Source organism: Lemur catta, chromosome 1 (assembly GCF_020740605.2).
Source record: "Lemur catta isolate mLemCat1 chromosome 1, mLemCat1.pri, whole genome shotgun sequence".
In the NCBI taxonomy this organism is placed as follows: Eukaryota; Metazoa; Chordata; class Mammalia; order Primates; family Lemuridae; genus Lemur; species Lemur catta.
In genome coordinates this window covers 130,490,527-130,516,899 of record NC_059128.1, presented here as the reverse complement: position 1 = coordinate 130,516,899, position 26,373 = coordinate 130,490,527, and the positions used below count along the sequence as shown (strand labels likewise).

The 26,373-nt window shown below is 40.0% G+C and overlaps 1 protein-coding gene across 3 annotated transcripts in view; it reads right to left on the bottom strand.

Moving 5' to 3' along the window:
* Positions 1 to 26,373, bottom strand: part of CACNB2 (calcium voltage-gated channel auxiliary subunit beta 2) — a 303,538-nt gene that overhangs the window by 33,359 nt on the left and 243,806 nt on the right. For all 3 annotated transcript variants that reach the window (XM_045534272.1, XM_045534288.1, XM_045534281.1), the window contains exons 4-5: positions 5,602 to 5,724; positions 3,786 to 3,922 (exon numbers count right to left, since the gene is read on the bottom strand). In XM_045534272.1, coding sequence (XP_045390228.1) covers positions 3,786 to 3,922; positions 5,602 to 5,724 — 260 coding nt within the window. The remainder of the gene's footprint in view (positions 1 to 3,785; positions 3,923 to 5,601; positions 5,725 to 26,373) is intronic.

The following is a 26,373-nucleotide window of genomic DNA, read 5'->3' as shown; positions in this document are numbered from 1 at the left end:
TTTTGGAGTTAATACTAGAACAACAACATTTGTGGTTTTTTTAGCCAGTGTACCCAGCATGCTAATTACTATATTACTACCTGGTCTCTCTGCAGATGAAGATGGCAACGAACATCTTAAAAGAGAAGGCCCCCCCAAAAAACCAAAGAGTAACACTGAATTTGGGCAAGATGACCTCACTGCCTACTGTTTATTATTGTGGCTAAGCCAGGTCTGGCTGAAAGAATTTGCTAAAATGTGTATGCATCAAAGGGCAATAGTCCCTTATGTAAATATTAATATGATAATAGAATTTCTATGAAAATATCAGTAACAGGCTGGATTTTATTGCTACTATTCTAGCATTTTAATGCATAAAACAAACATCAAAAACTTTATTAAGGCCGGGCGCGGTGGCTCACGCCTGTAATCCTAGCCCTCTGGGAGGCCGAGGCAGGTGGATCACTCGAGGTCAGGAGTTCAAGACCAGCCTGAGTGAGACCCCATCTCCACTAAAAATAGAAAGAAATTATCTGGCCAACTAAAATATATATATAGAAAAAATTAGCCGGGCATGGTGGCGCATGCCTGTAGTCCCAGCTACTTGGGAGGCTGAGGCAGGAGGATCGCTTAAGCCCAGGAGTTTGAGGTTGCTGTGAGCTAGGCTGACGCCACGGCACTCACTCTAGCCCCGGCAACAAAGCGAGACCCTGTCTCAAAAAAAAAAAAAAACTTTATTAAGCAACTAGCAGGAGGGCTTTTTATCTCTTTAAGGTTCTTAAGAGATACTCCAATACACTTAATGACACCAGACAGTATGTATAATCAGGGGTATTTATAGAAGCATTTTCTGGCAGTTATGCAAGGACACCTAACACCAGGACCAAAACATATTTTCCCAGAACTCTGTTTTCCTTTTCATTTTCTACAGTATTAAGTCTAATTTTGGTTCAAGCATGGGGTCGTTTTATATTCCCTTTGTTTTTGTTTTTTGGTTTTTTTTGAGACAGAGTGTCGCTCTGTTGCCCGGGCTAGAGTGAGTGCCGTGGCATCAGCCTAGCTCACAGCAACCTCAAACTCCTGGGCTTAAGTGATCCTCCTGCCTCAGCCTCCCAAGTAGCTGGGACTACAGGCATGCACCACCATGCCTGGCTAATTTTTTCTATATATATATATTTAGCTGTCCATATAGTTTCTTTCTATTTTTAGTAGAGACAGGGTCTCGCTCTTGCTCAGGCTGGTCTCGAACTCCTGAGTTCACACAATCTGCCCGCCTCGGCCTCCCAAGTGCTAGGATTACAGGCTTGAGCCACCGCGCCCGGCCCCCTTTGTATTTTTTTAAATTTAAAAAATTTTTTCAAGTGTTGGATTTACAGAATCCCTTTGAATTTTATTAATAGTCAAAATAGTATTTGAGTGATATAAAATTGTGAAAAACATTGCAACTAGTGAAAATGGTCAGGATACAGATTTGCCCTTGACTTTTAATTCCACAAAAATGCCAAGTTCTTGAACTGTGCCCCAATTCTATTGCCTTTGATTTCTGTCCATTTTTATAATTTACATGTCAGAGTTTTTAAACACCGCCAGATTCTGATGATGTCCTCAAAACAAAAATACATTTCAAATGTTAGGAGACAAATGTAAAACCTGTGTAAGCGAGAAAACTATTTTCACATTCTTAGACAAAATAAAAATCCAGAAAATCAAAGGAAAATGTATACAGGTATAAGAAAAGGTAACCCCTTTCCCTAGAATAAGTTCTGAGATGTTACACTCCCCAAATATGGATAATTTGTAGTCCTTTAAAGAAAAATGCAATAGCAAAACAATATATCTAATAAAGTAAATACTAACAGATGGCAATGACAATTTGTTCTTTGCCTGCTGGGCCAGGCAGACTCTGGCCCCATAATTTGCAGGATAGCATGATAGTCTTCCTGAGGTCAGGCTACCACCCTGATTCTGCTGCTTACTAGCTCTGTGACCTTGGTCAGGTACCCAACTTCTCTTAGCCTGTTTCCTTATCTGTGAACTGGAGGCTCTCATACCTACCCTAGCCACAGGGCCTTAGAAGGCTGAGCTCAGCGCTAATGTTAGATTATGGAGGCTCAGTTGGGAGGCGATCATGTTTCCCTAAGAATTTTGGCAAAGATTTCTACTCCTTTTGAAGTAGTTCTCATTTCTCAGTATATAAAGCAGCAGAGAAAGACACACAAGCCTGCTTCTGCAAAAATCCATCCCAAATTTTCTAAAATGCATTCTCCAAAACCCTATTCCCCAAACATGAACCAGAGGAGTTTTTAGGAGAAATTTTAGTAAATACTGTACATGAAAAATATTTCCATGCCACCACACAGATCCACAGTGTACATTATTAACATACTAACGGCTCTGAAGAATCCTAAAATAACCTTCTATTATCTAGTACTATGTTAAATTTATTTGACCATGGAACCCCTTTCTCAAAGGATTTGACAAGAAAACTCTGAAAAATGCCAAATTATCCTTAACAAACTAAAAACAAAACATCCCCAGCTGAGAGAGTAATAACTTGAAACCTCAACTACAATGTCTATGCCCTATGAAAATGAAATTTTTCCACAGTATGAGGTTTTATTAACTCAGTACACAAAGTAGAAAAATACACAGTAAAACCAATGGAACACTAAAGATTGAAAGAAAAGTATCAGATCTTCAAACACCCTGCAGGAAAAGTGCACACACATCGTTGATCTACATGCCTCTACTTTTATATGACTTAATACATCTCATGATCCTGTGTACCCTCAATAACCCAGGAATTAGTGAAAGTCAGCTCTAGGGCAGAGGTCTCAAAACACAGAGCAATCCATCTGAACTAAATGAACCTGACAATTATAAAATGTTCATTAATGAGGATGGGCATTCCAAAGCCCAAAGCATATTCTATTTCACTCATCTGCTGACACTTGAAAGAAATCCTTGCTAACATTAAAATACTATCATTGACAAAGGAATTTGCATCATTATATAAACAAATAAGATAAAAGCCAGAGAAAACAGAAATCTGCTATTCACAGTAAAGAAAAGTTCTGCCCATACCCCGTCCTCTCACACAGGGAGGGCACACGGCATCATCCTTGGACTTGTGTGCAGAGGGTTCGAATTAAAATTCACGACGCATGTGAGTAGCCCTCCCAGGGATTCTTTCAGTGAGGGGCAAACAGTCTCATGAATGCTAAGAATGATCATTCAGCTCCAGCCTCTTACGTAACCCGTCTAACTGCTCTCTGCAAAGGCAGTTTTAACTTATTTCATCCTTAGCTTCTCTTTTACGGGCTTAACAGTGGGTAGAACTGAAAATTGAGTTCCTCAGGTGAAAATGAAACTAACAGATGACAAGAGCTGCTATTTGCAATGATGTCTGAGACCGTCATCTCTAGTCATCTCTAAAACGTCTCCCTGCCATGCCAGGCAGCTACAGATGCTGGGATTAGTCACCAGGGCTGGCTGCTTTGTGCCAGAGTATTTTTCAGTGAACTATTAGGACTTCAGAATTCCCTCTGCCCTGAAGCCTGGATTGAATACTCTGTGACCTTAGATATTTTCATTAATGATAATAATTTGATTCTCTCCCAAATAGGATGAAACTAAGATGCTGAGATGAAGTTATTAAAATGCAGGATCTGTGATGTTACCAATAAACCATATCATCAGTCTACTTTTTCACATATTAATAAAGACCATAGAATACAGGAAGCAACAGTACACAAATGATGGCATGATCTCAACTTTTACGCAAACATTCGACATTTTTCTCCTACCTGGAGTAGAATTTCCCTTGCTTGGCTCTCTGTTCATGCTGCAGCCTCATGTTTTCTAGTTTCACTGGGCTTGGAATGAACCCAATTTCACAGCCTTCTTTCACCAGTCGCCCTATCCACCAGTCATTGTTAAATTTCTAAACACGAAATCAAAAGTATCAAAATCAGTGTAGAGAAGTGCAAATCTCTTTGAACCGTATTTTCCACCTTAACTATTTTCAATGGAGAGAAATACGGCAATTACAACCAACTATGCCTCAACCGTCACAATTCAGGAAACCCTTCGGTTCATGGGTTTAGCATGGAAGGGTGAAATGATCTTGGTGTTCCTGGCAATCCATCAAAGGCTCAATGCTTCCTTCTCTTGCCTGGTGCTGCCTTAGGACGAGGCTGAATTCTGTGGCAGCAGCAATAGCTGTCACTGTGAGTAGGATAAACCCTCTGGGTTCAAAGATTAATGGCCCTTCCTAGCAAAAAATCATTAGGAACTAGCAAGTGTTACAGAGATCTCCCCTTATCATATGAATTAGAAGTATTAAGAGAAAGAGATAAATATTGACATTCGCCTTAAATATTTCATGTCAAAGAAACATTTACCTTTGTGCAAACACTTTTATAATTATACAGTACGATGTTCACAGATGATTTCTCTACTTATACTAATGCTGACAGTTTGTCTCTTGCAGGTGGAATATTTAGCCTGAGTCTTTATGATTTGATCTTGTTTTCCTCAACTGAATAAGTCTGTTCTTGCACACTTCAAAGAAGACCGTCCATTTGGTTTTTCTTTTCCTTTCATGGTAGAAAGAGATTCTCCTCTCAGCATTAGCTACTGAGAGGAGACCCTGTAGTGATCTAACTTCCTGTCGTAAAGTGAGATTTAGGGCACCACCACTACTGAAAACTTTTTCTATCTTTCCTATCTACTCAATATTTTGCATCTTTTTTTAAGGGTTATTGAAATGGTAGGCTCTAAATTCTCTAAGCTCTTTTAATTGGCAGTTATCACCTCGTTTGGTTATAGCCCTTAGCGCAATGAACAGTTCAATCTATGTTCTCTCTGACATATCATGCCCTAGATACAAGTGCTCAAATTGGAAATTCCTCCAGGTTCAAGGAAAACCTCACGCTCACACACTGAGATTATCATGTACGGGGAATTTCTGGTCACTTAATACAGTGTTCCAAACACGGCAGGCATGTGGTAAATGTTGACTCCAAACAAACCTTAATTAAGGGAGAATTTTTCCAATTTACAGGTTGTGTCATTGTTAACTTGAAGGTGGAGACTTTTGGCTTGGAGGAAATGGAATTTTCCGGATATCTGTTTCTTGCCTCATTGGCCCCAATTCCTACCATTCTCCCTCCCATGGCACAAATTTAGCATCTAAGCAGGAAAAAGGGCACCACCAGTCTGAGTTTAGACACTGTCAGCAGAGAGAAAAGTCATGAATTCTAGATATTATTATTAAACCCTCCCAAGATGGCTAAACTTCAGACATCAGGAAAAACTACACATAGTCAAGGTTAAACATCAAAAGAAAAAGTCCAGGTTAAGCATAAAAAAAGGATCATCTACTCTAGCAGTTCCCAATTTCTGGGCCACTGCCCAAGGGAGCTCTCAAGTTATTGCAAGAGGCCTGTGACTTCTTTCTGCTTTAAAAAAGGTATATTTATATTAGCAAAGGTTGAGAGCCACTGATTTAATATGTATGTTATACAACTGCAGCTATAGGCAATGCTATTTCACAGCAATAAGAAATGACATGTCAAGGTGAAAAATCATGCTGACAGAAATCGAAATTATCTTCCTTACTTCCTTAACATGCAGAAAATCTTTTGCTTCAAATGAGATGGCCATGCCTGGCACCGGAACATCATCTTCATGGGCTGCACTGTAGCTGACATTTGTCCGAACTGCAAACGCAACGGGCTTTGTCTACAGGGCAAAAAAGAAGGGAGAAAAAAATAAGAAACAGGTGTCCCTCCCTTTTCCCCTCTGCCAAATGCAAATATACACTGAATAACTATTGTAATCATTGTTGGTTTTTTCTGCATTGGTTCTTCAATCACAAAACAGCTTGTTAGTATTCACGACACAGGACATCTTCCAGCTTTCAGCTACATACCACCCATTTCTGAACTCAGAAAAAGCCATTGTTCCCTTTGAAAGGACGACAAGTAATGAAGGTGAAGATGAACTACTGAAATATGTGTTTACAACATCACAGCTTGTAGCAACTGGAAATTAGAAAACACAACATGCATAAAATGCCTAGTTCCTTGGTTTCGGTGGAAAAGACATAGTAACTGCCTCTCTACCCCAAACATAGACTTTAAGCAATCATTAATGACATAATTCCAAAAGATAAAATATTTTTAATAGGAAAATAACCAGGGAACACATATTATAACCATAGCAACTATTATTCTTGGCCACAGGGGATTATGAAAGCAATGACCTTTTGTTCTATTATTTGTCGTCCTTGAGTTTGCTCAGCCACTAATGATGATAATATTAATTAAGCTCTCCATGATTTGATGCTTTGAAAACTTACAGATAAGCATTTGTCCTCTCTCTAGGCAATAACTATTTATCTACAACATGAAAAAATAGGTAAGATCAGAAAGGGGGTATTGTTCTAACTGATATTGTGCTTCTTCTTCATCATGAGCAACTGGATTTCTTCTCAGCAGCTTCTCTCTACCTAGGGAGCTCTTACCTGGACATGCCACGGAGAACAAGGAGGAAGTTGGAAGAGAGAGAACCTATCTTCATTTCCACATCTGCCAGTTCATCTGTTCTAATCTGATGGTTGCCTGGGTTGGGGACTATGCTAAGAGCCTTGAAGTTACTCATGTGCACCCACAATTTGCAGATTGGAAAAGGAGGACCAAGTTTTGGATATAGGCACAACAGACATGAAGCGGATTGAAATACTTAAAAGCCAATTCTTGGTATCCATTATGATTTTTAATGATGTAAATTTTACTATTTCCCATATTTACTCATCTATGAAGGCCCCGTGCATATTGTTTCCTCGGCGCTCTCCCCCTGAAACCCTCCTCAAACCAAACTTGTTAACACAGTTCAATGCCTGCCACGTGATGCATCCCAAATCACTGTTAGACCCCAAATGCCTTTCTCTAATAGATATTATTCCATATTGTCTAGGATATGAGACAATGGTACGGTTTTTCCTCATATTCATTTTGCTTGCATTGTTTTATCCATTTAATTCAGATTTCCTTTGATAGTCCTCAGATACTGGGGCCATCTTTTTTTTAAACTAACTTGAACTTCCAAGGACCATTCCTTAAGGAATCATTAAATTTTTATCACATGAAACCATTCTTTATCAAATGTAGCCTGCTGTAAGTTGACATCTTCATTGTTGACCAATCTCAACAGGGTCAATGACCACATAGACCTTTTTTCTTCCATCATTCAGGGGGCTCTTGCCTTTGTTCCCCACTTGGAAATTCACTTTTCAGGCCATTTACCTGCATATCCATTCATTCTGTCTCCCTGTCTCTCTTCTTAAGGTAAAGCCAAGTCCTGATAAGCAGGAAGAAACCGGAGCCAAGAAACTGTGCCCCTCCAGAAGCTTCTCTGGAGCACTGGGAATAGTGGGGATTGTGGTAAGAGACCTACACAGCACTCTGGGACATGCTGGGACCCAAGAGGTGTCCTGTCCTGGACCTTGAAGGAAGCAAAGCTAATCCAAGACCAAAAGTAATGGCGAGCTCTAAGAATTGGGTTCCGCCCTAGGCAGTAGGTTCCCCCCTTCAAGCTGTCCTTATTCTACTCTCCAAGGCCTCTCATGTTTATCTGAAAGGTACGTTGGTCATGCCTGGAGAGTAAGGTGGGGAAGAAAGGCAGAAGGCACAGGTATGGAAACAGCCCACAGCTACAACTTTGGGAACGTCTGCTGTGTATTATGCATTTAATTTAATTCCAACAATTGTTTTTTCCCCAGGTGAGGAAACTGAGGCTCAAAAAGTTCTCCTAGCCTGGCATGGTGGTGTGCACCTGTAGTCCAAGCTGCCTGGGAGGCTGAAATGGGAGAATGGCTTGAGCCCAAGAGTTTGAGTCCAGCTTGGGCAACATAGTAAGACCTTGTCCCTTAAAAATAAATAAATAAATAAAGTTTTAAGATAACTGCTGTGGAAGACTTAAAAAAAAAAAAAAAAAAAAAAAAAGATCTCCCCGGCCATAAGCAATTGAGATGGTATTCAAATCTAACTATCTCACTCCAAAGCTTGAGTTTTTTCTGCAGTACTTGAGTGCTTTTCATTCAAAAGGGTACACTGATGGCAGTTCTAGGGCATTTAGATATTTGCATGAAATTTTGAAGTCTTGAAAGGTATCATTTATAAAATGCTAAAGCAATTGGTTGGTACAAACATGGTAAAAAAAAAAAAAATTAGGCCCAAGTCTGCCTTGCAGTCTCACACCAAATGAGCAGTTTCACAAGTTAGAACTACAGGTATTCATTATAAAGGTCCATATTTCTTCATCTTTGCACTTAAATCAATCTGAGGTCCAATAAGTAAATCAATAGCAATGTCAAATAATTTTTGTTATTATTTGTATGTAACTTTCTTCACTTCTCCTTTTCAGCATCTATAAAGCTATACTTCATGCAAAATGAATCGTGATATGAAAATATACATGGTTTCATAGCTTCCAAAAGTGCCACAAAGGGCCCTGCGTAGGGAGAACTGAGAGGACATAGCTGCTCTAGTTCAAGAGTGAGCAAAAAGTCACACAAAATTCCTCATCATAAAATGTTTCAGCTGGGTGCAGTGACTCATACCTGTAATCCCAGCACTTTGGGAAGCCAAGGCGGGAGGATGGCTTGAGGCCAGGAGTTCAAGACCAGCCTGGGCAACATAGAAAGAGCCCATCTCTACAAAAATTAGGAAAAATTAGCCAGGCATGGTGGCGCATGTTTGTAGTCCCAGCTACTCAGGAGGCTGAGGCCAGAGGATCACTTGAGCCCAGGAGTTTGAGGTTGCTGTGAGCTATAATTGAGTCACTGTACCCCCGCCTGGGCGACAGAGTGAGACCTTATATCTTTAAAAAAAAAGTTTCAGAATTTTAACTAGCCTTAAAGTTATTTTGGGAACACTATAACTTTGTTTTGCAAGTGGATTACTTTTTGCAAGATTCATTCTCTATGTATCTCTTCTTTATTGGCCTTTGGTGTATCAGCTCAACATACCCTGCTGTATCACTTGGGATTCTTTGGCTTCCACTGTGGTTGCTCAGACAGTTTTGCACAGTTTATAGCTTTTAGGGTGGACTTGTTAGATGGATGATTACAAGAAGTTATAAGTAGAGCAATTCAGTTGCCCCGAGAATGCTACTGAAAGTCCAAACCACCTGATCTCACCACCTCCTTCCTGACTCCAGTCCTATTACTGTCTGGCCTAAAGACCCAAAAGGATGGCCCAGAAACATCTATTTAAGCCCCCCAAACTTTCCACCTTCTGCATCCTTCTGCTGTCACTCATGCCCTATGACCCCCAGCTTACCATCCTTAATCACGCCGCCATGTGCTTTGCTCTGCCTGGAGACGGATGCCCGGACCCAGTCATGAACAGACGGGTCTGCGACACAGCCATGCTGATAGGTCTGGGAGGGTATCTGCGCACAGCTCTGTCGACTGCAAGACTTGCTTTTTCTCACATCCGTAGGAAGCTCTAGTAGCTCCACGGAGCCCACAGGATCATGTCAGACATGTGTTTAAAGTTTACAGCAGGAGCAATTTTTGTTCTCTTGCAACCTTCCATAGTAGAATCACTAGGCCTAAGGTTGTTAATTAACTTAAAATTTCTCTTTGGTCATGAAGTCGAATAAATAGGTTATCCTAAATTCATGGCAATATTTCCAGCTTTCTTCCTAAACAATGACTTAATGGGGAAACTAATAATTCGAATGGATTCAACACAATGTTTACCTTAAGTTTACTAAAAATGTGCCAGTAGTAGAATAAATGCTATTAAAAAGCAAGATGAAATTCACTCGAGAATAAACATAAACTTTTGATGCATTGATTTCTTCATTTCTCAATACAAAGATGAATTTCACTATGCTAAATAGCAAAGTATGCTTTTCCATTTTCATACTGAAACCATCAATAGCTAGTAACATAAAAGGAAAATTCATAGTTAATATTTTAATGTCTATAGTGGATTTGTCTTAAATATTACCTACTCCCAACTTACAATCTTTTTAAAAGGAATTTAAAGAAAAATATGACCCAGATCCCTATTATAAGAGACTATGGAAAAGAGAAGTTAAAAATATCTAATCAGTTTTTTGATCTGCTTTCTTGTGGTATATAATAACTTCTTATAAAACTTGTTGTACTCTTTTATAATTTCAAATGCCTCAAGTTGGAGTGTAGCCCTTGAGTCTTACGTAAGAAGCACTTAAGAATCAGAGGCAGTGATTGTACTTTTAGGAATCAGATCACAGCTCTCTGCTTTATTTAGTACTGACTGATATTTTAGTTTCCAGTTCTCCTTCTCTGATTACAACTTCTCGGTATCATTTTTGCTACTTTCAGTGATAATCAAAAACCTTTTCAATATAGAAGGAAATGTTTTGACTTCATTTTATTTCTTATAGAGAGGCAAAAATGTCTACTATATATATTGAAAAATCTTGACTTGAGTCTTGACCTTTTAAAAATCTTTGCTTCGTTTATTATAAACTCCCAAGGGTAGTCTGAGAATTCTTTTAATATTAATAGCAAAACATATCAAACCATAGTGATAAAAAGAACATAACAACTGATTTTATACCCTGATGACTAAACACTGAATCATACTGAAAAAGAAAACAATCACAGATTTGTCCCACGAGGAAATTTAAATATGCAGTTCACTGATTTGAGAAATTCAAATTTCTTCCCTAAAATTGATTCACTTAATGAATATTGACTAAGTCCATGCTTACCATCTCAAGTCACTGATTTCATGTAAGTTACGTTCTAGTGCAGGAGATACCGTAAGTGTAATAATATAAGTTCACATAATGAATAAAGTATAACAAAGTTATGCAAGTCAAGAGTAACCATGGAGGAGGGCAGACACGCAAAGTGAGATGGGGTGGTGAGAGAAACTTCTTTTGATTTCTCAACAATCCATTCATTCGTTCATATGTATGCATCAGACACTGCTTTGGACATTTGGGATATACATCTGTTAACAAAAACTAAGACTATCTGCCCTCTAGTAGCTTCCATTTTAGAAGGGAGAGACAGACCATAAGTAATAGACATAATAAACAAATGAGATAGATATCATGATATGCTAGAAGGTGATAAATGTTGTGGAAAAGAGGAAAATCGAAAGTAAGGAAGACCAGGGTGCAAGGTGACAGGGCAGGTGCGATTTTAGACGGGGAGTACAGGTAGCCTGCATTAGGGAGGTGATATGTGCACAAAAGCCTGAAGGAGGTGAGGGAATGCGGATATCTGAACTCCGGACAGAGGGAAGAGCTGCTGCAGAGGCCCTAAAGTAGAAGGAGGCTGGAATGGCTGATGTGGAGTGAATCAGGAAAGAGAAGACAAGACGAGGTCAGAGCTTTCCGGTCACAGTCAAGACTTTTGGCTCTTAGACTAAGTGAGATGAGAAGTGGCTGGAGGCTTCTGGGCAGAGAGTGATGTGGTCTGACATGTTAAAAGGACCATGATGGCTGTTGAATTGAAAGGCGACTGTGAGGGTGAGCGTGGAGACACAGCTCAGTTGGAGACTGTCACAGTAATCCAGGCACAGAGATGATGGCTGTGCAGTCAAGGCAGCAGAAGGGAGGGAGGGAAAAATGATCCAATTCTGGATACATTTGCAAGGAAGAACCAACAGCATTTGCTGATGGATTTGATGTGGGTATGAAAGAGTCTCAAAGATAATGCTTCTGAAGGACGGAATACATCAAGTGATACGGGGGAGGTTCTAGGCAGCTACGAGGCAAAAATTTGAGATTATATGAAACATTCAAGCACAGTTTGGAAGCGTGCTGAACGTCTGTTTGGGACAACAATCTGGGCTAAAATACGAGGTTGTAAGTCTTAGGCATACTGATGGCTTTAAAGCCATTAAGGTCTGGATGTATCGCCAAGGAAAGGAGCACACATGGAGGCCATCCACTGGCAAAGATGGCTCAGGAGGACCAAAAGTGGAGGAGAATGACTGCTTAGCCTATAATGTCCACGAAGGCAAGTACAGAAAATGTTCTGAAGAGAAGGAAGTGATCGACTATGTGAACTACTGCTAAGAGACCAAGTAAGGCGAGGGCCAAAACTGTCAACAGGGACTCTGCCACCCAGAGGCCACAGTCAACTTCAGTGAAGAAAGAAGAGAAAAAGAGGTGTTGGACACAGTAGGTACAGACAGTTCTCCCAAGCAATTTTGCTACAAAGGGAAGAAATAAGGTGGTAGATGGCAAGAGAAGGGTTCAATATTTTTTTTAAAGTAGGAGAAATAATAGCTTGTTTCTATGCTGATAGGAACGATCCTGCAGAGAAGAAAACTATGGTAATATGCAAAGAGAGGACAGAACTACTGGAGCAAAGTCCCTGCTCAGGCAGAGGAGGCAGCAGAATCCATGACCAAGGAGAGGACAAGGCCTGAGACAGGCAGGGCATTCACCTATGGAAACAGGCAAGGAGGCCGCATGTACAAGTACAGGGGCTGGTCACGGAGGAGATGGGAAGTCATCTTCTCATGGTTTCCATTTCTGAGTGGAATAGGAAGGTGGAGTGAAGACAGGGAAGAAGGTATTAGAGGTTCAACAAGGCAGGAGACAATACATCACAGTTATCTAAGACCATGGAACATTAAGTGGACCAGGGAAGGATGGTAGGCTTGCCTGGCAGTGTTAAGGGCCCCTTTGGCAGTCAAGGTCATCGATTTACAGTAGAGTAGCCATGCCATGCTAGAATATGACCGGCATCATTACACAGGTAATAGAGTTCAAAGAATAATCCCTCACACCAAGATATCATGGCTTTGAAATTGCTTTTTTCCCATCCTGCTTTGAACTTTATACAGCAATTGTGTAAAAGTGTATATTATAGTATGTATGCAAATGTATTCTGCATATAGTTGGGGGCATTTTTATCTACTTCCCTGAACTGGTCTCTAATATAGGTTATTAACTTTCTAAAGTGAGTGATTTATATTCCTACTTTTTATCCTAGCCTCTAAGTATTTATCATAGTACTAAATAGCATTAATAACTGCTAGAAGAATCAATTAAGGAATTGATTCCTTTCTGTTAGAGGAATCAAGTGTCAGGCACTTTTACAGCAACTACTCCAGGGTAGTATCTGTTACCATGGCTCCAGGGCCCACAAAACCACAAAATCCAGTTGCTAAATCACTATGGAAGCCAGGTGGGTCTGATCAGAATTTTGTTTTATATGATTAACATGCATATATGTAAATGCAAGTGTACATATGTATTTATTAAGCATAAAATAGATACATCAGGAATAAAGCAAAGGGGTATATGTTCAAAACAAAATTTGAATTTGCATTACCCTAAAAGCCACTGGAATTACTAACAATCACAATATAAAATGAGTTTAAGTTGTACAGGAAACAAAAATATATAGAATGTTTTATCCTTTTCAAGAGATGACTACAAAGTAGATAAACTCTTGCAAAGGTATTTTACAGAGTGAATAATAGTAATTCTTAAAATATTACAATAGCCTTAAAAAATCTGTCAAAAGCAAAAATAAAGGCAACCCATGAATACTGAGATCCAAGTAATGCTCAAAGTTGCAGAATCAACACGCCAGGTGAAGCGAGACTAGAATAATAATGACAAAGGCATATGGAAATGTGGCACGACCTTTTCCTTCTGCTTATTCGGAGAAGTGATCAGGTTGGATCTGAGGTCTTCAACTAAGGGATGCAGAGGCTTAATTACTAGCTGTTACAGACTGAATGTTTGTGTCCCCAACATTCATATGTTAAATCCTAATGCATAATGCGATGGTATGGGGGGGCCTTGTGAGGTGCTGACCTCAGGAAGGGGGAGCCTCATCAATGGGATCAGTGCCCTTGTAAAGGTGACCCCAGAGATCCTACTTTGCTTTCCACCATGAGAGGTTATAGCAAGAAGATGGCTGTTGATGAATTAGGAAGCAGGTCGTTACCAGACTCCAAACCTGTTGGCCCCTGATCTCAGACTTCTCAGCCTCCAGAACTTTCAGAAATACATTTCTATTGTTTACAAGCCACCCAGTCTCTGGTATTCTGTTATAGCAGCCCTAATGGACGAGCACACCCTTCACCAGCAAAAGCAAACATCTATAGAAGAATTTATTTATTGAGAAATCCATACAAAGAAGAGAGACTATAGCCATGATTTCAAGGAAGTCTGCTGTCACTTTAGTATTAATAAAACATTCTCCATCGGTGAGACTATACTGGCTTCTTTCCGCAGTGCAGCTGTCTCTTCCCAGAGCAAGGTCTTCCTTCCAAAGATATAGCAACTCCCCCAGGCCACCGAGAAAGAAACCAACACTTGGGGGAAAATGTTCCACGCTATTTACTCTAGGTTGTGAAATGCCCGTCTCACACTTCACAACCTGGTTGGAAATGTGAAAGTAATTCTCAGCTAAGCCAGCACTTTAAGTGAAAAATCATTATTTATATATTTAATTTTACTACCGAGTAGCCTTACGAAGCACGATAGCAATATTTCTCAAGTTATTTGGAAGTCAATGGTATAATTCAGGAGCAATTAATTTTTATTTTAGGCTTATTACAGAACAAAACAAAACCTTGGGTTTCTTTTTTCCCCTTCAGTTGCCTTAACCAAATCAATGTGATGATTTATATTTCTAATATAAAAAAAGCAGAACTTGAATATATGTTGTTTTGATATTAAAGTCATTAATAATCAAAGGTTATTAGATTCTTTCTTTATATAAAATTCCTATATGCTTTTTCAGAAAAAAATTAGGAAAATGTCAAGTCAATTAAATTCACTCCCCTTTCAACAAACTTTGACTTAGCATCTATTTTGTTTAAAATCCAGCATTGGGCGGGGCACGGTGGCTCACACCTGTAATCCCAGCACTTGGGAGGCAGAAGAAGAAGGGGATCGCTTGAGTCCAGGAGTTTGAGGCTACAGCAAGACCCTGCCTCATAAACAAACAAACCAACAAATAAATAAATTCCAGCACTGTGCAGTTGAAAGGATAAAATGATACAGCATACAGGGTTTCCTTCCTTATGTCCCCTGAGGCCCTAGTAGGGAAGCTTGTGCCTATAGCAGACCAAAAATCTTAACCTAAGGAAGTTGAAAAGTTTGGATTCTTACGTGGCTGCATTCAGACAAACTTGCCCACTCTTTTCTTGGTTGGCTGCATCTTTTATGTGGTTTTTGCCTTTCACTCCTAAGTAACAACTTTATATTTCTATTCTTTTTCTTTGCTTATCTGTTACACACTGAACCCACTTTGCTGTCCCAATTACTAGTTGTGTTTTTTTTTCCTAATACTGTTTGTTTTTCCTAAAGTACAAAAACTTGCAAAACAAAACAAAAAGTGGGGTGATGTAGGGCTATCTTGAGAGTCATCGGTGGCATCATTCTTTGATGGGATTCAGTCCACAAACATGGCCCAGCAAATATTCACAACCTTGAGCACTGAGAACTTTCACCTTTGCCACCAGGGTTTCGGTTAGTATTTGTATTCTCTGGCAAGGATGGGAATGAAAGAGTTAAGAGGAACCAACAAAACTATCGCTAGCATTTAAACATTTAAACTGTTATAAGATGTCTATTCCATACTTATTTAGAAAATTATACACTACAAGGAATTTCCAAAGACGCATTCTAAACAAATACAAGGAAAGCCTTTACAAAGTACATGCTGACAAACAGAGAGAGACACATTATATTTTGTGTTAATTCAGTAATCTTCACTTTCTTCTCTGCTCCAACAGCTGTGGTTTTAACTAAGTTCATAGAGTTCTAAGGATCAGAAGTTATGCAAACTTGGGTATGTTTATTTTACCATTTATTTCACACTGTTTTTCTTAAACCAAAAAACCTGAGTATCTTCATGACCAAAATCAAATGTCTCCACAGGCAATAAATTACTGCATGCAGCTGTGGGTGGCAAGTTTTGAATATAAGACCCTGTCTGGTCACTCAGTCTCTAGAAAAATCTTAACACCTTTGTTCCTGCCCCTTATTGCAGTGTTGTGAGACTTTCTGAAGTAAAGCTTTGTGACCGATTGTCACCCTGCTTGAAAGGACAGAACAAGGTTCAAAGGGGTAGACACTGAAAGGTGGCAGAAATCAGCTTAATATATGAAGCATTTTCTAATAATGACACATGCTCCACAATGATTGGGTTGTATTTTTAGATGCAAAGTTACCATTTGAACATCTACAAATAAACTCTGATAATAACTTGCAATGACTCTAAAGGTCTCTACTAAAGATATCCCGCACATCTGCTCAAGCCACTTTCAACCAGGTCGGGGGATATTTCCAAGTTCCTTATGGCCTTCTGGGAGTCAAGGTTTCAGAAAAGGCAGTTGGCTTTGGGTGCAAATCTAAGATGCATCAGTGTCAACTTCCTTGGGGTATATCTGTGGCAGCATAAAGATATGACTTAATTTGGTAAACAGATGTATTTTTTCAGATATTGTTAGACTGTAATAATTAATAATTCCCTTGAGTACTTACTATGTAGAATATGCTTAAACATATCTCATTCAGTCCCCATAAAAACCCTATGAGGTATAGCATTACTTCCACATTACTGAAAAGAAGAAACAGAAGTTCAGGGAGTTTCACTGAGGTTCCCATGGCCATAAATCCAGTAAGTGAGGATCTGGGAGTGAAACCTAGGTCTTTTCTTTCTAGAAAAGCACACACTTTCTTATAGCCACTGTGCTGCCATGCAGAGACACCACAGCCTCTTTTGCAACACTTTTGTTTTCATTTATTTGTATTCATTCTCTAGTCTTTCCAAAATTCCCATTACATGTCATAATATCCCACAGAAATATTATTAATATAAAGTGTACTTATTTCATAACTTCTCATCAAGTTTTACTAATTCATACTTATAACCCTTCAAATAATTTAAATTTACTCTTCCTTGGTTATAACATCTATATTTGTATAATATCTTTTATATTTCCCAGCTAAAATTCTTATAGAAAACATGTCCCGCTCAATTTTTGCTTAAAAAACTTAATACGAGAGTAGAAAATATAGAAAATGCAGTAAACAAAAGAAAGCAAATCATTTATAATTCCATCATCTAGTTAACACTGTAGAGATTACACACACGCTTTTTAAAAACACAAAAAGAGGACTGCATTTAGACATTCAATTTTGTAACCAACTTTTTCATTTAAAAAGCTGTTGCCTGTCCATGTCATTTTTTAACAGCTATGCAAATCTATATCCGTGGGATAGGTAATGTAGCTTATTTAACCAATTAGATGACTGCTTGGTCCCCAGAAAACAGAAGGTGAGCTACGGAGTTTATACAGGAGTGTAACCCCAGGGAACAGAAGTGAGGGGTGAGAGAGAGAGAGACCATCTGAGAGGCTGTAATTGACCTGGCTGCCACTAGATGTGATTGATGGCTTAATCCTCCTGGACTCCCCTCTGAGAAGCCACATAAACCAAGTCTCAAGACAGTCTGTTAGAAGGAGGATGCCATTTATCATCTTCAGTCACCTTCCGGTCAAAGGTTTGCGCCTGTTGCATGCGCCTTCTCTGTGCTTCGGTGTAGTCAGGTATACTGAGCAGGGTCCTACAGCACAACACCTGTGGTCAACGACCAAGACCTGTTGACCCCGCACAGGGGAATTGCCACAGAAACGGGTAGAACAAGAGGCAGGAAAATCCAAGAGGATCTCAAGGGGTGCACAAGGAAGTGTCTACATCATTATTAGACATTTCTTATTATTACAAACTATATCTAAAACATTTTATCTTTATTTCCTTAGATAAATTCTTAGATCAAAAGATGTTTACATCTGAAAAGATTTGATACACACTACCAAATTAACCTCCAGAAAGATGCGCTAATTCTTATGCACACCAGCAGGGGATACATGTCTCATTTCTCTTAGTCCTAACCACAGGGCCTAAGCTCTAAGGGTTAAATTGATACACTGGAAACATAAAAGTTCTGGATTGTGTTTTCTGCAATTTAACTAGTTACACTTGGTAGAATTGGTTCAGTAATCAAATCATTTCCTTTTTAATCCATCAAGTGTTCATTAAGTGCCTCTTATGTGCAGGGCACTTGCTTGGCAATGGGAATGCAGAGGTCAGCAAGAGATACATGGGTTTTGCCCCATGAGGCTGTTATTTTAAAAGTATTAAAAGAACCAAAGGCATAATATTTAGAATGCCCTTAATATCAGTAAGTCACTTTCCTCTGAGGACAAGTTAGTTTCCTGAAACAGTGCAGAGTCATCCAAAGCCAAGCTGAATGGATAAAGCATATGATCAACTTGGGAGATAAAATTCTTAAATTAAAAACACTGCTTGACTCTAAAAGCAATGAGCTGTCTTCTTGCGTACTTCACGTACTGTCTCAGAAGTCAGTCCCAACAATCTGTCAACAATTTTTGAGAGAAGGTCAGTCCCTAGTAGGGGTCCCAGAAGTTTTCTTAAATTTTTATGGTTCCCATAAGTCATTTTCTTGGAATTTTTATTGGGAACTGCAGGTGTGCCTGCAGTAATTTCTCAGCACAGATCTGTCAAGAGTTGGGATCACAGACTCTGTGGATCTTCGTGTTTAGTCTTGGCAGGAAAAAAAAAAAATCAGGGAAAGGGTTTCAGGATATATAGATAAACATAAAGGACATGTACATAAAACATATGTATCACACAAAATCAAATTTTTCCACTTTCATTTTTTTCCCAAATCCTATTGTTCTAGAATTTTTCTACTTTTAAAAAGAAACACTGAACTATTCACAATAGCAAAGATATGGAATCAACATCAGTGTCCATCCATGCATTACTGGATAAAGAAAATGTGGTATATATACAATGGAATATTATTCAGCCATAAAAAAAGAATGAAATCATGTCTTCTGCAACAACATGGATGGAACTGGGGGACATTATTTTAAGTGAAACAAATCAGAAACAGAAACTCAAATACCACATGTTCTCACTTATAAGTGGAACCTAAATAATGTGTACATACGGCAATAGAGTGAGGAATAATAGACACTGGGGAAGTGTCAGAAGTGTGTGAGGGATGAGAAATGACTTAATGGGTACAACATACACTATTCGGGTGATAGATACACTAAAAGCCCACACTTCACCACTACACAGTATATCTATGTAACAAAATTTTACTTTAACCCCTTCAATTTATACAAATAAAAAAAAGAAAGAAAGAAAAAGAAATGCTGAGTATTAGCCATAATTTTAAGCACCCAAGTAGTCACAGATTTCTAGGATTTTTCCCCCTCCCATGTATAACAATAGAATTTGGAGGAAGTAGCAACAAAGGAATGATCTATAATTTCCTTCTTTCGTTGTGTATATCTTGTTCATTTTATCTAAATTCTTATATCATGAATATAAAAGCACTAGCTTTCCCATATTGTTTACGCTGATGAACATCAGGAATCTATCTGGAGTGCACACAGGTAGGAAAAAGCTTTGAAGACAGTTTTTTCCTAAATGCCACCACTTAATGGGGGGGTCCACTATGAGTTCCAGAATAGCTACTGATAGTTCTGGAGGGAATTTTTCACCTGGATCTTGAATACAGGCAACAAAAGGATTAAGAAGGGAGCCCCCATTGTAGAATAAAAACCACATGCAACATATCTTGCTGCAACATAAGCATAATTTTACACAAGTAATTATAAATGGTTTATTGCATCAATTGCCATGTATTCCTATGGTCAGGTGGCTCAGAAATCCTCTATCCTCATCCAACATAGAGCATCCTTTCTCACATGTGTAGGCTCAGCTGGCATATTTCTGCCCAGGATGGCAGCTTTTGTCTGTCTATACGTGCACCTATTGCTAATGGCAACCTGTCTGCAGTTGCCTGAAGCTCCTATAAATACACAGTTTTATACAAAGGAAGTTGCTTTTTTCTCCAGTGGTCTCTATATTAAAAACCTGATGTCAATTAGAAGAATGTCTTTCTTCTCCGATTGTGTGGTCTTTTGGCTTTCTGCTTCTCACTGCTCTCTGCTTGCCACTGTGTGTTTCCCATGGTCGGCCTCAAGTTTAAAAGTGGCTGGATTTGTAAACATACTCTGCCCCTCTTCATGGAAAGAGAAGCTTTCCAAGTGGGTCACACATGGGTAAAAACATGGACGCCACCACCACTGGGCTCCCAGCTAACGTCCTCTCCCTTGTAGCAGCTTAAGAAGTTTCCTACTTACGCATTTCACGCTCAACATCACGTGGCTACACCAACATAGGACATATTTTTCACTGTATACATTTCAAATATCTTTCACAAGTTCTGGAGAACATCACCATTGGAAACTGTTCATAAGGGAAAATGGAAATCACAAAATGTATCATAATTGTGAGCTGTGGTCAGATAGAAGTCAGGTCTCTACCTGGTGGTCCTGCAGAACTTTCTGTGACAAAGTAGAAGAGGATGCAGTTATCACATTGGGTGAGTCCAACCTTGGCCATGAACTGGCTGCGTGACCCAGTTCACATAAGCCATTTTAAGCCCAGTTCCCACATCTTAAAGAGGATTTTGCGAATGTGAAGTGAGCTGGAACACACAAAGCACTTGGCACCGTGCCTGGCATAGGGACATGTTCAATAAAGGAGGACCATTAATACATGAAGTTCCAGAGAAGCTTTCCTAACCAGTTTGAGTTCTGCCAGTCTAGTGCTAGTGGATAAATAGTAACATTTGTTATTCAAGAGGAAGACTGGGGAAGGATCCATAAAAAGCTCCTTGATCCAAAGATCAATACTTTTAGAATGTGGCCCAAGGGTGAGCATATGTGATATTTTGCAATATAATAAGAAACATATTTGGTTTGTGTTCCTGTTTCCTGGAACAGACTCTTTGAGGGAGTGTCTTTTAGTATGCTAATGAGATGACTGGTGCTGGGGGGAGGTTCCTGAATGAACTCAGGATGGGGGCTGGTTGCCAGAGGAATCAGCCATGTGATTAGAGGATTGGACCCCTCAGCCCCACCGCTCTAGCCTCTAGCGAGGAAAGGAGCAGGAGATTGACTTGATCATCAGTGGCCAATGATTTAATCAGCCATGGCCAGGTAAGGATGCCCCCATAAAACCACATGAGGATTGAGTTCAGAGAGCTTCCAGGTTGGTCAACACATGGAGGTGCTGTGAGGGTGTTGTACCTGGGAAGGGCGTGGAAGCTCCATCACCTTTCCCCATATGTGGCCCTACATATCTGTACCATCTGGCGGTTGCTGCATTGTATCCTTTTATAATAAACTGGTAACCTAGTAAGTAAACTGTTTCCTTGAGTGCTGTGAGCTGTTCTAGCAAATTATTGAACCTGCGGAGGGCACCATGGGAAACTCCAATGTGTAGCCAAGTTGGTCAGAAGTTGTGGGTAACCTGGAGAACCATTTCTTGGTGACTGGTATCTCAAGTAGGAGCAGTCTTTTGGGATCGAGCCCTCAACTTGTTGGGTCTGGTCTAACTCCAGGTAGCATAGAATTGAATTGAGGCCGGGTGCAGTGGCTCACACCTGTAATCCTAGCACTTTCGGAGGCCAAGGCAGAAGGATCACTTGACAAGTTCAGGAGTTCGAGACCAGCCTGAGCCAGAGTGAGACCCTGTCTCTACAAAAAATTTAAAAATCAGCTGGGCATGGTGGTATGCACCTGTAGTCCCAGCTACTCTGGAATCTGAGGCAGGAAGATCACTTGAGCCCAGGAGTTTGAGGTTGCAGTGAGCTATTATGATGCCACTGCACTCTAGCTGGGGTGACAGAGCAAGATCCTATCTCGACAACAACAAAAAATAAGATAAAATTTAAAAATAATAAAATAAGAATTGAACAGAATGTAGGACACCAAACTGGTGTCTCCAGAGAACAGGAAAATTGCTTGGTGTGGGAAAAACCCCACATCTGGAGATGGAAGAAATGAGAGCAGCAGTTGAGAAGAAACAGGATTTTTCCTCTCAGCACCCCGACATCTAGTGCACTGGGCTAATGAGGCCAACAATGAGTCTGATCTTCCAAAAGGCAAAGGAGATGCTTCATTGTGCTTCACAGTCAGAAGATTATCCACCCAGCCCTTCTCTCCTGGAACTGTGCGCTGCTCCTGAGAAAGTAAATAAATGAGGACAGAATTGCAAGGAAAACAGCTGGTGAGTTGGCATCGCTACCTTTGCACAGCCTCACAAGCCACACTAATTGACTTGTGGCACCTGAGTTCGTGAGCCTGGCTAAGCACCTGGCTTACTGCCAGAAGGTGACTAGGAACCAGCGTCCACTGCCCTGGGAGTCACCCTGCCTCTCTGGCCCTTGGTCTCCCCGTATGGTAGATAACAGGTCTGCAGGCTGACCTGCAATTCTAACATGTTCCAATCTCACCAGCTGTCGTCAACATTCCCCTACCCCACCATGCGAGCTCCTTCCTACCAAAAAGTATAATTATATGTTTTCAAGAAGGGCCATTTGCCATGTGGGAAATTTCAGCAAAACATCCTGAAACATCATGCTTTGACTATTACAGCTAAAAGAGCTCTTAGCGAGCGAATCTAACCCTCACATTTTAAAAATGCAGAACCCGAAGCCCAGCAATTTTGTGTCTTGCTCAAGGTCAGAGCGTGCAGCACGGCAGGGAGCCGCACCTGCGGCCTCCACCTCCCGATCTGGGACTTTCTCCGGTGACAACCTGGCACCAGTTTTGCTACATGAAAAACCCAACTGAAACCTCAGAAAATTATTTTTCACTTTAGATGGTAGTTTTCAATTGCTATTTTACAGCTAGGAAAAGATAAGTATATTTTTAAGAAGCAAGAACAACTATAAAGTCAATCTCTTTCCCCACTTCAGCTATTTAAAGCAAGTTACGTGAATGCTCCGTGTGACTGATAGGGGAAGGCACACATTTCTGGCGTCGCTTACTGACAACACCAGTGCACCAGATGAGTATTGACTGATGGGTTCAGACACTAATAAGTCCAGAGTCTGTTCCTAGGAAAACGCTTTGCATGCGTCATTAAAGCTATTTTCAGGCTTGCTGTCTTGAATTGAATGTAAACTAGCGTTGGTGATTCTGAATTTAAATGTGATTTCAGCGAGGGAAGGAGAAAGCACAACATATTATTTTCAGGGTTTGGGGAGTGGCAATATGTTTTTTTAAAGGCTGCAATAAATCTATATACTTTGATAAAATATTACTTGTATAATTTCTTTGAATAACAACTCAAATATTACCTTTCTATTTATCAAATCATATTAACTTAAATCAAATCGAAATACAGCTATCCAAAACATGCATTTATTTTCACTGCAGATGTTATACCAAATAGAAATCACCTGTGATACTTTTTTTTTTAAAGGGAGCTAGGCCCCGCCTGAAAAGAATTGCCCTGAATTGCCAGTGGGTGGAGCCAAAGCATAAATATATTTTACTGATGCTCTTTAAAAGCACCATAGTTGATTCTCATGCATGCCTTTCATTAAGAACCACTGAGATCACAGAATGGCAATGCAAATCTTGCTGCACCATTTTAACATCTTCCATGTTCAGGAATGAAAATCTCCATTGGAGATTTAGGTCTCCAGACTGAATTTAAATCAAAGACACTAAAGCTCTTCTATCAACTCCCTAACCACCCAGCTACCCTCTTTGGGGTTAACATTGGGCTAAGGATATAGCTTCTATCATGGACCTAAGGTGGGCAGGAAGGGTGGAAGGATGGGGTGGGTATCAAAGGAACTGAGACTCCTTATTTCAGAATCATTCAGCTGCTCAGCCCTGGGGTTCAAGAAAGAAAAAGAAAAAAAAGTGAAGCCAGGAAGATATAATCTACCCAAAGAAAATGGAGGCATTTAAACCTCTAAAGTACATATGAGATCAAAGACAAATGGATGACTATAATAAAAAAAAAATTAAGGGGGAGATGCTAGAGTTTAACATTTCTGGGATGAGACCTATTTGTTACTTTATATGCAGATCCTCTAACAGCAGTTAAGCAGAAAACAAGTGTATGGTGATATTATGAATCTGTATGGCTAGTATGTGATATTTATATAGGGATTTATAATTCACAAAACATCTTTACAGACATTGCATATATCTTTCTATCTAGCTATTTTCTCTTTACCATAAAATAAAACTGAGGTCCCTCTTCATTCAGAAAGCCAAATACTTTCAGCAGGTACATTAAGTACTATGATTCTCACTTTGTAAATGAAAATCAGATGGTGGGCCCCAAACCACATAGTTATATGTGGTAGAGACCGGACTCGTACTTGTCATTCCAACTCCACTGCCCCATAATTTCTGCAGCACTGTGAGGCCTTGGCTAACTAGTACTCCAAAGGGCGTGGAAAATCCAAAGGCTTAAACCATGGGCAGTTTAATAAAGACCAGTGGCAGGACAACAGCTTCCTAGCTTGGAGAAAATACTTACTGACAAGAATGAAATTTTGAAGTATTTGCATGTAAAAAAGAGTACTTGTTTTTATTATATGCGAATAATTCCTTAATTTTAAGGTCTCCCAGAAACACTTCCTGTGACAAACTTTCCAATTCTGCGTATCACCCTCCCATCTGACCACACCACGCGTGCACGACTTGAAGTGGCATCCACCATGGCATTAAGGCTCCTGCCAGGAGCCAGGACAGAAACTCACCAGCTCGGCTCATCCACTCAGACCCTCTCTGCCTTGCGTGTCTGCCTCTGGGACCAGGCTGAGTTCCTTTAAGGGCAGATGGTGTTTCCTTTATCTTTGTATTTCTGCCACCACCACCACCCTCCCCACCGGACATTCAGCAAAGATTTCGCCAAACATTTGAGTGCCTCCCAGGTGCCAGATACTGAAGATACCAAGCTGAATGCTGAATGTGAAAAATCAGTTTACAGGGTGAACAGACATAGTGTAACAGACCTGGTGGACTATATATGTATATAATTCTGATGGGAACAAACTGAAGTAGGCTTAGGGAAGAAGAAAGACCAGAGATATCTCTAAACTACAGTACTGCATACAGCGCCTGTCACATTAGAGAAGTGTTTATTTAATGGATGAAAAAACATACACACATATACATTATATATATATGCACATAACAGATCATTATAGTTTTTAAAATCCAACAACTCATAAAGAGGTGGATTCCCATCATTACTTAGCTTCCCAGGAACAGCATCTCACAAGGATCCTGGAATCTCGTGGGGGAGACAGGCATCCAAGCAATTGCAACACACTGCAAGTACTTCAGCATAGTGATGAACAGAGAATGGACATTTTGCAAAGAAGGGGCTTAGAGGAGGAGCAAGTTGACAGCGAAGCTCTAAGGAGAAGCCATTTGAGTTGGGTTGAGAAGACAAATAAATAAGGCTCCCAAGTTCTTAGCTGCTGCGGTTGGAGGCGAGCAGTACCTTATTCTCCAGTGACTTTTCCAGCAGCCCACCACATTCTCCCTGCCTGGAAATTCTGCAGCACTGGACGTGCATGCTGCTCAGTCAGCACAGGACATCTACCGTTATGCGTTGCTACTTTCACATACCTCTTGTCTTACGAGACTGTAAATTCACCAAGCTGTAAGCCTTTTGAGGTAGGAACCACCTCTTATTCATCATTGTTTTCCCAGTTCCTGGCCTATACTGGACACCAATAAATATTTCTTGACCTCAAAGGTAGACTTAACATTCTCTGGGAACACAGATGGTCTCCGAGCGTCAGGCATTCAATACCGAGGTTCAAACACCTGTGCTGATCACAGTCGGTAAATATTTGACTGTTGTGGCAAAAGGAGGATGCAAAGTGAATTTATCATTTCAACCGAAAGACTCCAGAAGAGATTATTTCAGAGCCTTCAAAGAATAAGAATACCTTTCTATTTCATGCTGTTCCACTGGAAACATTATTTTCACATTATTCAAATTCCATATTTTGTTCAGATTTGTTTTCATCTGGGATCCAGTTTATTGGCACATATTTCTAATAGTTGTTGATCTAGAACTTGTCCTTCCACTAATTAGCCAGAATTTTTACAGGAAGGATTGTGAGTTCCCATTAAAGTGAGAGACTCTCATTCCTGCAGCAATTGTTAATAATATCTCTGATGGATTCTCAAATTAATGGCTACAAAGGGATTTGATTTTCTTCCTTCTGCCAGGGTGGAACCTTCTATGTAGGACTTTTATACAATTAAAAAACTTAACAGCCACAGTCAGAAAAACCCAGCTCACTAGAAATATAGGCAAAATAGGTGGGAACAGACTCCAGTTTTAGTGCCTCAACGTTATAATTCTACTGTGATGGCTGAAAGGTTTTATCTGCTGCTTTGAGATTCTTGGCTTCAGGCACCATAATCGGAATGTCAGATAAGTAGTCCCCAGGGTGGGGAG